We start from the raw sequence: 15,500 nt of genomic DNA on the forward strand, positions 1-15,500 counted from the left end.
AATTTCCATTTGCCTGATCGGATTTAAACTAAAATGTCTCCTTAAAAATATTACATTTATTCCCTATTTGAACAGAATTAGTTTAATGAGTACTTAGGTTTGCTGCAACAGGGAGGGTAAAAAAGTGTTTTTAACGTAAATGTTAAAAGATACGGTGGTTTAGTAAGAAATTAATGTATTTCCCAAATTTGATCAAAATATGTTCATAAACAAGCAAACTACAACATTTGACTTATTCTCCATAAGAATAACATGGGAATTTTAAAATTAAATTTTTTTTGAATTTTCTCCGTAACAATTAGGCGCATAATAACGCTTCAATATACTAAATTATTTGTTTTTTAAGCTCTACAAAATGGTTTAAAAAGAAATTGTGAAATTTTGTGTTTTTTAGGGTCAAAAATGGGAAAAACCTATTTTTACCCCATAAAACCCCGTTCTCATAGTCCGATCATGCTGGTTCGCGAACTCATTCAAGTTTATCCCGCCTTACACCTTCAAACCAAATTTTATCAAAATCGGACAAAAATTACTCAAGTTATCGTGCGGATGGACACACACACACACACACACACACATATATATATATATATATATATATACAGGGCGACAAAAAAGTCTGGAAACGGCCTAATATCTTTTTAACTAAATCTGTTAGAAAAGTCAAACCTTTCACATCAACTTACATGTATAAAAACTACTTTTTCCAAGCGTTTTCATGTTTTTACCTCTACCAGGGGACGACCCACGAGGAGTTGGTACATAATCTTTAATGTAAGCATAGGTTGATATGCACATCATTTCAAAAGTCTGGTGAAGTGGAGTTCATTGCCGGAAACAACACTTAACGAGATACATGGGTCATAAGAAAAAAAAAAAAAAAAAACATTCAGAGTAACTAGTATTATTGTGGTAAAGTGATTGTTCTATACTACATCAAGTTTTATAAACTGATAAAAATGTGCTAAATACTCGTCTATGCAGTACAGCTGTTGAACAAATTTAGGGGAGAGGAAGTCGGGCCGGACTGGAAGCTGAGAGACAAAACATTGGTAACCATAATAACATACTGTAATATTAAAACTAAAATAAACTTGCAGAAAATGTTATTACACCTGTCTTTTGGGATCCCTCTTGTACTGTATAATAATAATAATATATGAACAGCTGATAGGTTAATGTTTACATTTTTTAGTAAACAACTTAGATTTCACAAACAACCATCAAAATTCTGTTGATTTATTGTTTATTATTTGGTTAAATTAACAAACTTATAATCTCATTGATTTAATAATAGTGTATACAGTATACCGGGTGTCTAAAACCACCCGTACACCCCCTTAAAAACGAGGGAAACCTTTTCTTACAAACAACAAATAATACAAAACTAGATAAATTAGACACGGTCTACCAAATGGTGATATTTTCAAATCCAAAACCCACAAGTTGGGAAGTGGCTTTTTCAGACCGGAAGTTGATTTTTTTAAATGTAAACTTCCAATTTTGATTACAGAATCGGACTCTACGTAAAAAAATAACTTAAACTTAAATAATAAGTAACTTAATAACGTAAAATAAATAACTTTTGCCTAAAACATTAAAAAAAAACTTGTTTTCTACCTCTAATCCCCTATTAAAGTCAATAATTTTGAGTCATTCATCTGTCAAAGTTACTTGTAACAATAATAGAGAAAAACAAATAACAAAGATTACATTAAGATATATGATGAATAGAATCAGCTGTTTATTGTAAACACCTTAGTAATTGAGTAACAGCTGGTCTACACATTGCTTACTTCCCTGTGATAAAATGTTTTTTGTAATCATTTGTTTTTACATTTGACCACTTTAATGTAAAAACAAATGATTTATTTTAAAAATAAAATGAAATTAAGCAATATGTAGACCAGCTGTTACTCAATTACTATAGTGTTTACAATGAACAGCTGATTATATTTATCACATGTCTTTATGTAATCTTTATTATTTGTTTTTCTCTATTATTGTTTCAATTAACTTTGGCAGATGAATGACTCAAAATTATTGACTTTAATAGGGGATTAGAGGTAGAAAACATGTTTTTTCCTACAGTTACCTAACAATGTACATGTTCTCTCACTGATTTGAGAAAGCAAAGTGGCCAATTCGCTCATCAGTGAGACAATGTTAACATTGTCTCACTCCAATTACTTTGTCTCACTCCAGATTTGCAACGTGAAGGCACGAAATAGTGAGTGCGTAAAATGCAGGCAACGTCGTATGCGCGCGAAATACGTTGGCAGCACTGGCTGTAAATCAGCTGGTCAGCTGTTGTACTGTTGTATTTATCACTTCACATTAAATGTTATATTAAAAGTTCACTTCTGTGTAAAAATAGGTTATGTTTCTTAACCAATTTATTTTTTTAAATGGCAACTGTAGGAAAAGTATAATGTGCAACTCGAGTTCAAAGTACAATTGCCTCAGTTGAGAAACCATTCTCGTGAGTAAGGATTTATCTCGAGTGAATCAATTGCTCACTTTTCTCCCTAGTTGCACATATAACTATTTTCAAGAAAAGTTTTAGACAAAAGCTATGTATTTTTCAACGTAGAATCCGATTCTGTAATCAAAATTGGTAGCCTACATTTAAACAAGTCAACTTCCGGTCTGAAAAAGCCACTAACGGTGTGATTTTGGATTTGAAATTATCACCATTTGGTAGACCGTACCCAATTTAGCTAGTTCTGTATTATTTTTTGTTTGTAAGAAAAGGTTTCCATCGTTTTTAAAGGGGTGTACTGGTGGTTTTGGACACCCGGTATAGTTACCACTGTTTGGTCTCTCAGCTTCCAGTCCGGCCCGACTTCCTCTCCCCTAAATTTTTTCAACAGCTGTACTGCATAGACGAGTATTTAGCACATTTTTATCAGTTTATATAACTTGATGTAGTATAGAACAATTTACCACAATAATACTAGTTACTCTGTGTGTTTTTTTTTTCTTATGACAAATGTATCTCGTTAAGGGTTGATTTTAGGAACACGATGTAATGAACATTATTGTTGGAAATTTAATGCTTTTTATTTTTGTATCTGTACATTTTACCGCTAGAGGGCACCGTTTTCGAGATATTTACAGAAAACCGAAAAATTGTGCATTTACACCCCCCTCCCCCCCCCATAGCTCACACCCCATCAGTCAGGACTTTTAGTATGTTGTTCAGGAGGGTATCCCATACAACTGTGCAAAAATCCGGGACTACACCATTTTTTCCCGCTGAGGGACATATTTTGAGCTTTGTTGACTGGGCTAAGACTAAGTTTATTCAATCTTCAAAACAAATTTAACCGGGTTTCAGATTTCCCAGCTAATTTTGACTATGAGTATTTACCATTACTAAGGCCTGTGCAGGTATATTCCGCAAAAACTTTGAAATGCCACCATTTCGTAATGGATGAACCTTTTTTGACGCGGTTTCCGGTAATGAACTCCACTTGACCAGACCTTTAAAATGATGTGCATATCAACCTACGCTTACATTAAAGATTATGTACCTACTCCTCAAGGGCCGTCCCCTGGTGAAGGTACAAAAATGGTAATGCTTGCAAAAAGTAGTTTTTATACATATAAGTTGATGTGAAAGGTTTGAATTTTCTAACGAATTTAGTTAAAAAGATATCAAGCCGTTTCCAGACTTTTTTGTCACCCTGTATATATATATATACAAATTTGAACGAATGGTGTTTTTGGCCTCTAGGGACATCAAAATGAAAAAGTAAATCGGTCCCGGGCCTAGGCCTTACCATGAGACCTACGGTAATAGCTACTTCCCTATAGGGAAATTCGCTAAAAAAGTATAAACCACTTATAACCGAAATATAAATATGGTATAAGATTACCGGTTTCCGTCTGTGAACCTAAATTTGTTGTATTTATTGTTTCAAGGTCCTCATCAGGCTTTTGTTGTTATTATTATACTAATATCCATGGTATCCTAGCAACAATTTTGTCCCTTTATTAATAGTGGGTCCTTATCTTATGATAAATAAAACAACTTTAGGAAGTACGCTACTGGTATTCTTTTAAACTGGTTTTTTTTTTAATAACAGGTTGATAATTATTATAATAAAATAGAATATGCTTTCAACGCGCGATTCCCGCACATTTGATTTTCCGCGTTTTAAACACACAAAAAGATAGTATATATCTCAGCAACTAATTGAGGTACAGGGTTGTAATGTTTGTTGGTTATTCAGATGCAAAAAGTTAGAAACAATTATGCCAAAATCAAGCTTGAAAATGATTAAAAACATAACAAATATATTCCTACCTATATTTCTATTTTTTAGCATGGATCTTTTGTCAACAATTTACAAATTTAAAATTTATCCTGAATTTTTAGTGAACTATATGCATATTTATTGAAATGGCTCTTCAATTCGCTTATGATGTTTACAGAAACATTTACCCTTATTTCTTATTCCACTCGTGTTTCTTACAACAAAATTAGGTACGTTTTGAAAAGTAATGCAAAACAACAGTTACGCTTCCGTGATCTTATTTCTCGTTTTTGACCCAACATAACCTAATTAATTACCAACCTCCTCGTGTGTTAATTATGTTTTTCAACAAACAGTAATCTTAAACACCAACGAGCTTTAGGCCCGTCCAACGTACAGGAATAAAATTGCGAATAAAATTCAGGTAAAATTGCGAATAGGCCTAATCAGATCAGCTAGCTTACAGACATAAAGGCATATTTTGAATATTTAAATGTAAACAATCGTTCTTTGAAAAAATTCACGTTGCCACCTATTTCTTCATCCGATTATAGGCCTATAAAATATGCATTTAAATCCAATAATTTTTAAGCGTATCGAAGCGAAGCTCTATGGATTCATCTTCAATGAAAACTTTCTAACACTATCACTATATGACGGCTGAACATATTTTAGCCAAACTTACCAAGGCTGTTTCGACAAATGTCTGGAAAATTTAAGAAGAATCAATTAAAATTGTTGATTATGCCTATATATAATTTAAAATTTCCTCAATACTTTTAAATTTTAACATTGGCGTCATGGGTTGCCATGATGGTTATATATAACGACGTAAATCTATAAACAAAACTAACGAACATAGCATATGTTTGAAATCAAGATAATATCCTGTACTACCTGAAAACAGTACAAAATATTTAAAAAACCCCCACCACAGCAAACCTGCCGATTAAGCTAATTTCCATTTGTCTGAATTGATATTCAATTAAATATATTTAAATAACATTAGATTTAACGAGTACCTAGGTTTGCTGCTACAAGGAAACTAATAGAGTGTATCTTTTAGTAAAATATTAATTGCCTACTATAAAATAAAATAAATTTGCCAATACTGATCAAATATATCCATAAGCAAGCAAACTACAATATTATACAATATTCTCCATAAAAATAACGTGGGAATTTCAAATTACAATCTTTTGAATTTTCTCCATTACCTATAACCGTAAAAAAACACTTTGATATATTAAATTATTTGTTTTTAAGCTCTTCAAAGAAGATCTAGAGAGAAATTGGGAAATTTTGTGTTTTGAGGGTAAAATATTATAAAAACCAATTTTTATACAGTAAAACTGTATAAAAATCATCTTGCCAACCAATTGTAATCCTGACTTTTCCATCTATTTACATTCTAGAATCTTTGAGAGTCCTAAAAGAACTTTTCTCATTTTGACTTTTCTATTAAAAGTCTATTGCGTAATCTATACTTATGTAATACGCAAGCAGGTTTTTTTGACAATTACTCCTCCGAAACTACTGAACCGATTGACATGCTTTGGTGTCACTGGAAAGAGCGTAACGTGAAGTTGTGCAGGAAACTTTCTTTTTAAGGAAATAATTAGAGAGTGGGGCCCTGGGGCCCTTTAAAGTTTCGTATTTCTCCATAAGATTAACATGGGAAATAAAATTTGTTATGAAACTGCAGCTGTTGTCAAAAATTAAAAGTAAGAAGAAGAGCATATGTTGATTGTAAACAGTCAATAAGTTTGTCAATTTAACAGTTTGCTACACACATTTACTGACTCGGTTGAAATTAAATATTTACCATTTGAATTTGGGTTGGTGTATATATTACAATGGAAAAAAGTGAGAGAGTCTGGATAGTTTTATATTCATAAATAAATCTGAATCAACATTGTGCTGCATTTTTAGTAATCATTGAAAGAGCCGATTTGCAAACTATGGAAACATAGGAAAGTCGTAGAACACTACCAAGAAGAATAAATAGAAATATTGTTTTTTTTTTTTTTAGAAATTATAATCATTATTATGGACAACCTAATGCGGCTACGAGTGAGGCTATTTGTAGAAAACACTAAAAAAAGATCAGCTTTTGAAAAATTATAAGATATTTACAAGAAATGTTGATTATATAGATCTGTTATGAATATCTTGGGTTTTTCCGCAATCTTTGAGTCGAATCTTTTAAAGTCATCAGGAATTATGACTGTTATTCGTTTAAAAATAACGCCTGTAATAACATTGACTATACACCTTAGCAATTGCTCGCATTCGAGCAACCGGTACACTAGTTTATTTAACTTGCCAATCCCTAAACAAAATCATTTTGTTAACACACATTGTACTTTGGCATAAAACTGTTGAACTCACTTCCACTATCTTTCAAGTTAGAACCAAACCTAATATATATATATAAAAAAACAGCTAAAAATCAAATGATTAAATAAAACCTGTTACAGCGCCCAAGAGTTCCTTACTTGTTTTTAAAGCTCTAATCTTTAATTATTGTAAATATCAGAATAGTTAGAAATAGAACTAGTAATTAATTATGTATTGACCTGGCTATTGAAAAATGTATTATTGTTAATTTGGCCTAATACAAAGACCTTCAAAGATCTGTTTTATAAAGATGAAAGGTTGCAACTTTAAAAGTAGAAACCAAAACATGATACCAAATTAACGATGGTAAACGCATTTTGGAATCCAAGTACAGTTACATTTAACTACTGTTACTGTACATTTTAATACGGTTTATTATCAGTATTTTGCGAGTTCGTAGTTAGAAATATTTGGCAAAATAAGAGAGATCGTTTAAGAAGTTTCATGGCTACCGTTAGGGGTTCGGGTTTGTAGGATACACGAATGGACAATTTATAACTTCGTCTTCAAGAAAGAAAGTTTTAAAAGCTTTTTATTTGGAGTAAACGGAAAGTGGTTGTCGGCTGAGTTTTATCTGATAGAGTTAAACGTTGAATGCTCTTTTTCACAATCAAATTGGTTGAGTGAATGGTGATTATATCTGATCACCAAAGAAATATAATAATCATTTCGTTATTGTTATGTTTATTTTTGAAACCCCCGTAAACGGTGAATGGGGTTGGTTGCTCAAAATAGTAACTGAATTCACTACAGAATAAAATAAATAGCTGCTTAGTTAGAATATTATGTGTTATTCATTTTATGGAGATCAAATAAAATCGAAAATGACAATAATTGAAACATGCATTTACAAACTTGTTTAACAAGGCGATGAATGCATGTAACAGATTTAAACTATTAGACCAATTAAAACTGATTAAACCATTTTCCTTTTAGCGAATTTCCCGAATAGGGAATAAGCTATTACCGTAGTACTCATGGTAAGACCTTGACCCGGTACCGATTTACTTTTTCGTTTTGAGGTCCCTAGAGGCCAAAAACACCATCCGTTCAAATTCATATATATATATATATATATATTTATTTATAAATATATTTATATATATATATATATATTCTTGAGGAGATCTTGATAGAGTTTATGATAAATTAAACATGAAACATTGCAAATTTTCGTTTAATACAAACGTTGTCAAGCAAAGAGATATAATTGAAAAATGAAAAAATGAACAAAACAAACAAATAAGGATGAACTGTTTACAAATAGTTGAATTTTGAGAACATATGATTGAGTACAGATCAAAGAAAATAATAAAATCAGCCTAAAAGAAAATTAAAATTCAGCTGAGTTGAATCACTTTTTTACTATCTTAAATTTAAACCAGAGGGGAACTTTGTTTTCAGTACCAACTGGTGAGCCAATTCAGAATTTCTTAAAACCAGTTGGTTGCATTTAGGGTTTTGATGAGGGTTTACTTTGTGAAGGGCTTTAAAGGTATAGCAGCCTTCAAACTTTTGGTTGTGGTGAGCGGCATGATTATGGATTGGTTTTCTTTTGTCTTCATGTACCACATCAAAACGATGGCCTGTCATTCGAACTCTTAAAGAGTTTGAAGTCTGGCCAATGTAATCTTTTGGACAATGTTTACACGATAGTTGATAAATCACATTGTGAGATGTACAAGTTGATCTACCAACAATCGGATAGTCTGCAGGTTTGCTGTGGCGGGGGTATTTTTATAATATCCTTCAAGTTTCTCATGATTTATGTTGTAAAAATGTCATGGATCTTACTAAGGGAAAATAAGCAAAGATAAGCTTTATGCAACTTCACAATCAATTTGACGCTGAAGGCCGCAGGTATGAAACACTCTTCTTAGATGCATTCATTAATTACCGTACAATATATTAAACGTAATTCCTTAAAAAATTAGGTAAAAAACAAGAAATTTCACTCTTGAATATAAACTACTGTCGTAAACATTTCCTTATGGATATGGCACGTTATGTTAGTTAAAGGTTTAATTATATTGAACTTTGTCTTTCTTTAAACAGATGATTAAAAAAAATATGCTTCTATTCCAATTTGTAAATAAATAAAGATTTTTAGTGTTGCTTAAATGTTCACCAAGGAACATCAGTTTTTCATTTACAGATATAATAAATAATTTAAACTATTCATTTTGAACATTGGTGCCGAAACTTTTGCGAATCAACTAAATGTCGACTACTGGAGCATTTACAAGGTCCAAAGTCAAGAAGTCTGCTATAAAATCTCAGGATTTTGATGGTAAAAATAATGAGGCAGTAAGTGATAAGCATATTCCTTTGTCGGTTAGATCTCATAAAACTAGCTCAAGTAGGAGTAGGAATGAAAGTGTTTTAGAGGTTATGGACGAATTGATTAAGATACAGGAAGAAGAAACGTCCCTTGTTGTATCATGTGCTAAAGCAAAGGCGGCGGCGGAGAAAGCAGAGGCAGAGGCAGCAGTAAAAATAGCAGCAGCTGAAGCAGAGGCAGAGGCAGCAGTAAAAATAGCAGCAGCTGATGAAAGACTTGCCCGAGTGGAGGAAGAAGCCAAGCGGAAGGAAATAGAAATGAAGAAGAAGCTACTTGAAGACAGACTGTCATCGCTTAGCAGGGGATCGTCAAGAGTCAGTAGCAGATCATCTAGGACTTCAATTTCTTCTCTTCCACGACCATTGCCCACAAAGGAAACTGTTGAAAAGTGGATGCAGACAAAGGATCAAGCTGAAGACATTAATAAAAATAACGTTTTGAAGCCTTGTACTAATGTTCCAGTAAATATTATGAAGAGTGTACAGCAGGAGGTATCCTTGCCGCATCACAAAGTACAGTCTAGTTTCAAGCCTCGAGAAGAAAACTGTGAAAATCCTCGAGAAGCAAGGACTGTAGCTTTCAGCGAAGGAAGGAGAATTCCTCGAGATGTTTCGTGTTTCCCTCGAGATTGTCAACCTGATAAAATGATATTTAGAGAGAAGATGCCGGCGAGAATATTGTCAGCTCTACCTAATTTCAGCGGAGATCTAGACCAATGGCCCGCTTGGATAGCTGAATACAGGCGATCTACTGAAATTAATGACTACACTGATTTGGAGAATCTTCAAAGACTTCAGAAGTGTATTACTGGAAAAGCTAAAGAAATGATATCAGCACTGTTGATATATCCTGAGAACGTACCAGAAATTGTTAATTTGTTGGAACGGCGTTTTGGAAGACCAGATATAATTATTAAAAATCTCATAGCAAGCGTGAAAGGTCGACCACCAACTAAGGACTACAAGCCTGACACTTTGGTTGCTTTTAGTGACATGGTAAGGAACTTAGTAGTTACGGTAAAATCCTTGAAGCAGGACCACTACTTGTTTAACCCACAACTTATGGAAGAGCTCACAGAAAAACTGTCCACCAACATGAAGCTCAACTGGGGAATGTTTGTCACTTCACCACAGTCTCAATTGAAACAACCAATTGGCCTCGACAGCTTTTCGACGTGGCTCTCTTCTGTGGCAGATGCAGCAATTATATGTGCTCCCAGTACATCTTACTAGTGGAAACTTTAAAAACATGTCATCAAGAAATGAATCAAACTCCAAGAACTTTGTATTAGTACAACATGAAGGTGACAAGAAGTTTAAAAAATGTATATGTGTTTGCTGCAAAAAACAAGACCATACATTGACAGAATGCAAGCAATTCCTAAAGTATGATGTAAATAAAAGATGGGAGACAGTCAAGAGTAACAGTCTGTGTTTCAATTGCTTGAAGACGAAACACCGAGCGATGACTTGTCGTAACAAACTTGCTTGTGGAGTTAATGGCTGCACCTATTTCCATAATAAACTGTTACACGTGACCTCAAAAGAAGAAGGTGCTAATAAAGAGACACCTAAATTGGAAATTCACAGTGAACATATGGGATTTCAAGAAGAACCTGTTGCAAGAGTGTTGTTGAGGGTTCTCTCAGTAACATTGGTAGGAAAGAATGGCAAGCAAATTGAAACATTTGCTTTAATTGATGACGGTTCAACTATTTCTGTCATCGAAAAGGGATTGGTTGAAGAACTCGAAATTGATGGACCTACTAAACCTGTATCTTTCTCCTGGACAGATGGATCTGTTTATACAGAAAAAGAATCTCAGACTGTAACACTGACAGTTATAGGAGATACAGGCGAACACTTTACTCTAAACAACGTGAAGACTTTGACAGCCTTGCAGTTACCAATACAGTCTATGAATTCAGAACAAATGAAAAATAAATGGTCTTATTTACAGGAAATCCCTGAAGAAGTGTTTCAGCGTGGTCGTCCACGACTACTGATTGGACATGAACATGTACATTTGACAGTGCCTCTGAAAGTAATCATTGGACCTACAAATGCACCGATTGCTTTGAAGTCGAAACTAGGTTGGACAATAAATGGTCCTACTGGAAATGTAAACTATCAAACTCGTATAGACAACGACTTTGTTATGTTTAAACATGAAACAAATTCAGATATGTTGGAGCTTAACTCACTAGTTAAAGAAAGTTTTGAGAGGGATTTTATCGACTGCCCGATTAAGGAATCCAATAAAAGCGATGAAGAAGTTAGAGCAGAAAAAATATTGGAAAATACCTGTTCACAAACAGAAGATGGTTGTTGGCAAACTGGTTTGTTATGGAAAGAAGACAAACCATGGTTACCAGAAAGTCGTTCCGTTGCATTGAAGAGATTTAACTACGTTGAAAATAAAATGAAAGAGGACCCAAAACTATGTCAACAATATCATCAGAAAATAGCAAGTTATGCTGAAAAGGGATATGCAAAAAAGTTAAATTTGGATGAGGTAAAGAACAAAAGTGAGAAAACCTGGTACCTTCCTCACTTTCCTGTCTACAATCCCAGAAAACCGGACAAGTTCCGTTTTGTGTTTGATGCTGCGTCAAAATCACATGGAAAGAGCCTGAACAGTTGTCTACTACCTGGACCAAATTTATTCAATAGCCTGATAAGTATTCTGTTCCAGTTCAGAAAACATGAAATCGCATACGCAGCAGATATTGAAGAGATGTTTTTGAGAATGAAGATTATTCCAGAAGATCAAGACTCACTACGTTTTTTATGGAGGGAAGAACCTGACGGAAAATTACAGGAGTGGTGTATGACATCAATGATTTTTGGGGCAGTTTGCTCACCAACCAGTGCCATTTACATAACTAGAAAAAATAGTGAAAAACATGGAGAGGAACATCCAGATGCAAAGCTAGCTGTAAATCAACAATTCTACATGGATGATTATCTTGATAGCAACCAATCTGTGGAAGAAGCTAAGAGCTTAATAGAAGGAGTTGTAAACATATGTAAAAAAGGTGGTTTCAATTTGAGGAACTTTATTAGCAATTCACCAGAGTTAATGAGCTGTCTGCCAAAGAAAAGTTGGTCAAAAAACTACTTGAAAGAAGAAGATGTTGGACTAACAACTGATGACACAGAGCGAGTACTCGGGGTACACTGGAATTTCCATGAGGATTTCTTCCTTTTCAAAATCAACTTTGTAAAAGTGAAGAAAGAAGTCGTTGATCTAAAAGAGCCACCAACCAAACGACAGGTGCTCCAGGCTGTGATGTCCATTTATGATCCAATAGGCTTTATCACTCCAATCACAATGAAGGGCAAAATTCTGGTACAAAATATGTGGAAAATGAATGTCCAGTGGGATGAAAGAATTCCAGCGCAGTTGGAAAAGGCATGGAAAAATTGGATGAAAGATGTGAAGATTTCGGAAAATCTGAAAATACCTCGATGCTACAACTTGACTGCAAACTGCACTGTATCATTACATATTTTCTGTGACGCAAGTGAGAAAGGATTTTGTTCGGTTGCTTATTTTAGGACTGAAAAACCAGAGGATAGCGTAGAAGTTGTTTTTGTACTGGCAAGATCACGTGTTGCTCCCCTAAAGTTGTCCACCATCCCTAGACTTGAACTGCAAGCAGCTGTATTAGGCAGTCAAATTGCATCTTTGATCTATCAGTTTCACAAAATGGAAATAGACCAAACATACTTTTGGACGGACTCAAGAATTGTGTGGTGCTGGATTCAAGCAACTCAAAAGCAAAAGTCAGCCTATGTTGCTAATCGTGTTGATAAAATACTGAGCAACTCAGACAGAAATCAATGGAGGTGGTTACCTACGTCAGAAAATGTAGCTGATGAAGCTACACGGGAATCATCAACTCCATTAACGAACGATTGCCGTTGGCTCCAAGGTCCAGCCTTCTTACTTAAAAAAGAAAAAGAATGGCCAAAAATTGAAAGCATTCCGAGAAAAGAAGACTGCAATGAAGTAGCCTTAGCAATTTTACCTGAAAACAAAGAAAATGTTATCGATATGGAGAGATTTTCAAAATACTCCAGACTCATAAGAGCAGTAGCATGGATGCAACGATTCATTTCTAATACGAGATGTAAATCTGAGAGAAATACAAATGTGAGTCTTGGTGTTGAAGAGCTTCAACGAGCTGATGAAACCTGCTTCAGACTTTCACAACTAGAATCTTTTCCTAAAGAAATGAAGAATCTTGAGGAGAACAAGCCAGTTCCTCGAGAAAGTCGACTTCATAAGCTAAGCCCTATTTTGACAGGGAACTTATTGAAAATGAGAGGAAGGACTGAATATGGGAACCAAATCAGTCAAGACCTGAAAAATCCCATAATTTTAGATCCTAAACATCGACTTACAGTCCTATTGATCCAACATGAATATGAACAGGCAGCTCATCAAGGTCAAGAAACCGTGGCAAATAATTTGAGACAACGATTTTGGGTAATCCGTTTGAAGCGAGCAATTAAGAGCTGTTGGGCAAATTGTAAGAATTGTCAGCTGCGCAGAAACACACCTAAAATTCCTGAGATGGCTCCTCTTCCGGCAAACAGATTAGAACCTTATGGACGTTCATTCACCTGTGTGGCTGTGGATTATTTTGGGCCTCTGGAAGTCACTATAGGTCGCAGAAGAGAAAAACGATATGGAGTGTTGTTCACATGTCTGTCAGTGCGAGCGGTACACTTGGAGATTGCAGCTTCTCTCAATACAGACTCGGCAATTCTTGCAATCAGGAGATTTGCAGCAAGACGGGGTTGTCCTTCGGAATTGATATCAGACAATGGTACCAACTTTAAGGGCGCAGAGAAGGAATTAAGAAAAGGACTTGAGTCTTTTGATAACGAACAAATTAAAACGTTCTGCGTGGGGAAGATGATGAAGTGGACTTTTCTACCACCGGCGAGCCCTCACATGGGTGGTGCGCATGAACGTCTTATACAATCGGTGAAGAAATGTTTAAGAGTGATTTTAAACACCCAAGCTCCTAAAGAAGAAACGTTGACTACTCTATTATGTGAAGTAGAATACATAATCAACAACAGACCCTTATTTCCTGTATCAGACGACCCTAATGATGAGCTCCCTTTGACACCAAACCACTTTCTCCAGGGAGGAGCAGATAGAGTCACACCAGCTGTCATTATAACGGAGAAGCACCTGCATAGACAATGGAAGATCGCACAGGACATGGCAGACAAATTCTGGAAACGTTGGCTGAAAGAATATGTGCCTTTACTAAACAAACGCTCCAAGTGGCACACAAAACAAGTAAATCTGCAAGTCGGTAACCTGGTCTTAATAACTGATGAAAACCAAGCCAGAGGAAGGTGGACAAAGGGTGTAGTCGAAGCTGTTTACCCTGGACGAGATGGCCAAGTGAGGGTGGCAGACATCAAAACGTCCACCGGCACCTGGAGAAGACCGACTGCTAAACTAGTCAAGCTGATGACTTAAACTCGCCCCGGAGAAAATGTTATGTTAGTTAAAGGTTTAATTATATTGAACTTTGTCTTTCTTTAAACAGATGATTAAAAAAAATATGCTTCTATTCCAATTTGTAAATAAATAAAGATTTTTAGTGTTGCTTAAATGTTCACCAAGGAACATCAGTTTTTCATTTACAGATATAATAAATAATTTAAACTATTCATTTTGAACATAGCATGAGCGTGATTCCTTGTATATTTGAGCGTGAAGCTACTACTTTGATAGGTTAAATTGGTTCTAAATAAATTGTAAGTAATGCATTCAGTGCTGTATGATAAAATAAGGTAAATACAATTTTGATAACGAGTTTTCCTTAGTACGGTATCTACCTATAAAAGGGAGTGTTCACTGCAAGATTGAAAATCACCACGTTCTGTTTAACCAAAAGTAAAAAAAAAATAGATTTCATTTTTAGTAAAGATGATGAGAGACCATTTCTCATCCATCAATCGCCAATATCGTTTATAACGTCGTATTTTATTGCAGAAATATCGCGATAAGACCAAGCGATTCCTTTTCTCTATTACTTGTTCGTACTCGAAACTCTAAATATATACAATGCTTTTCCCTACAGTGTCAATTGTATAAGTACTCACAATATGGGGTACTCTGTCAATACTTTCACATTGCAGATACAATAATGTAAAATCTTCTATTTCACCACATTTACATTAATTTTCTAACTTTTCAAGATGACGAAGTCTTGACGTTAGTTTCATCATTTCAACTATTCATATCCAAGTAATTTTTATTCATATAAACAAATAACTATAATTTTCCCAAGTATCTATTTCATCTGGAGCCTATTTTTGAAACAACACGTTTCAACAATATCGCAAGGGCCATTAAGTTTAAACAAGAAAGCAAACAGATCCTACATATAGGTTGATATTACATATCTTACCTTCTAAAATAAAAAAATGTAAAACATATTCTGTGTAAATAGACTACAAAAG

At 34.5% G+C, this 15,500-nt stretch overlaps 1 protein-coding gene across 1 annotated transcript; it reads left to right on the forward strand.

The window, feature by feature from the left end:
* The first annotated feature begins 10,467 nt into the window (after positions 1-10,467).
* On the forward strand, positions 10,468-14,511 carry LOC128997437 (uncharacterized). The gene has a single exon (XM_054423077.1). The coding sequence runs from the start codon at positions 10,468-10,470 to the stop codon at positions 14,509-14,511; it is 4,044 nt and encodes a 1,347-aa protein (XP_054279052.1).
* Positions 14,512-15,500: the final 989 nt, after the last annotated feature.

Source organism: Macrosteles quadrilineatus, unplaced genomic scaffold (genome assembly GCF_028750875.1).
Source record: "Macrosteles quadrilineatus isolate MER2022 unplaced genomic scaffold, UCM_ALF_1.0 Scaffold_1__1_contigs__length_201487025, whole genome shotgun sequence".
Lineage (NCBI taxonomy): Eukaryota > Metazoa > Arthropoda > Insecta > Hemiptera > Cicadellidae > Macrosteles > Macrosteles quadrilineatus.

Bases quoted from the DNA above. Each gene is read 5' to 3' on its own strand.
- LOC128997437 (XM_054423077.1), top strand. From the start codon at position 10,468: ATGACTTGTCGTAACAAACTTGCTTGTGGAGTTAATGGCTGCACCTAT.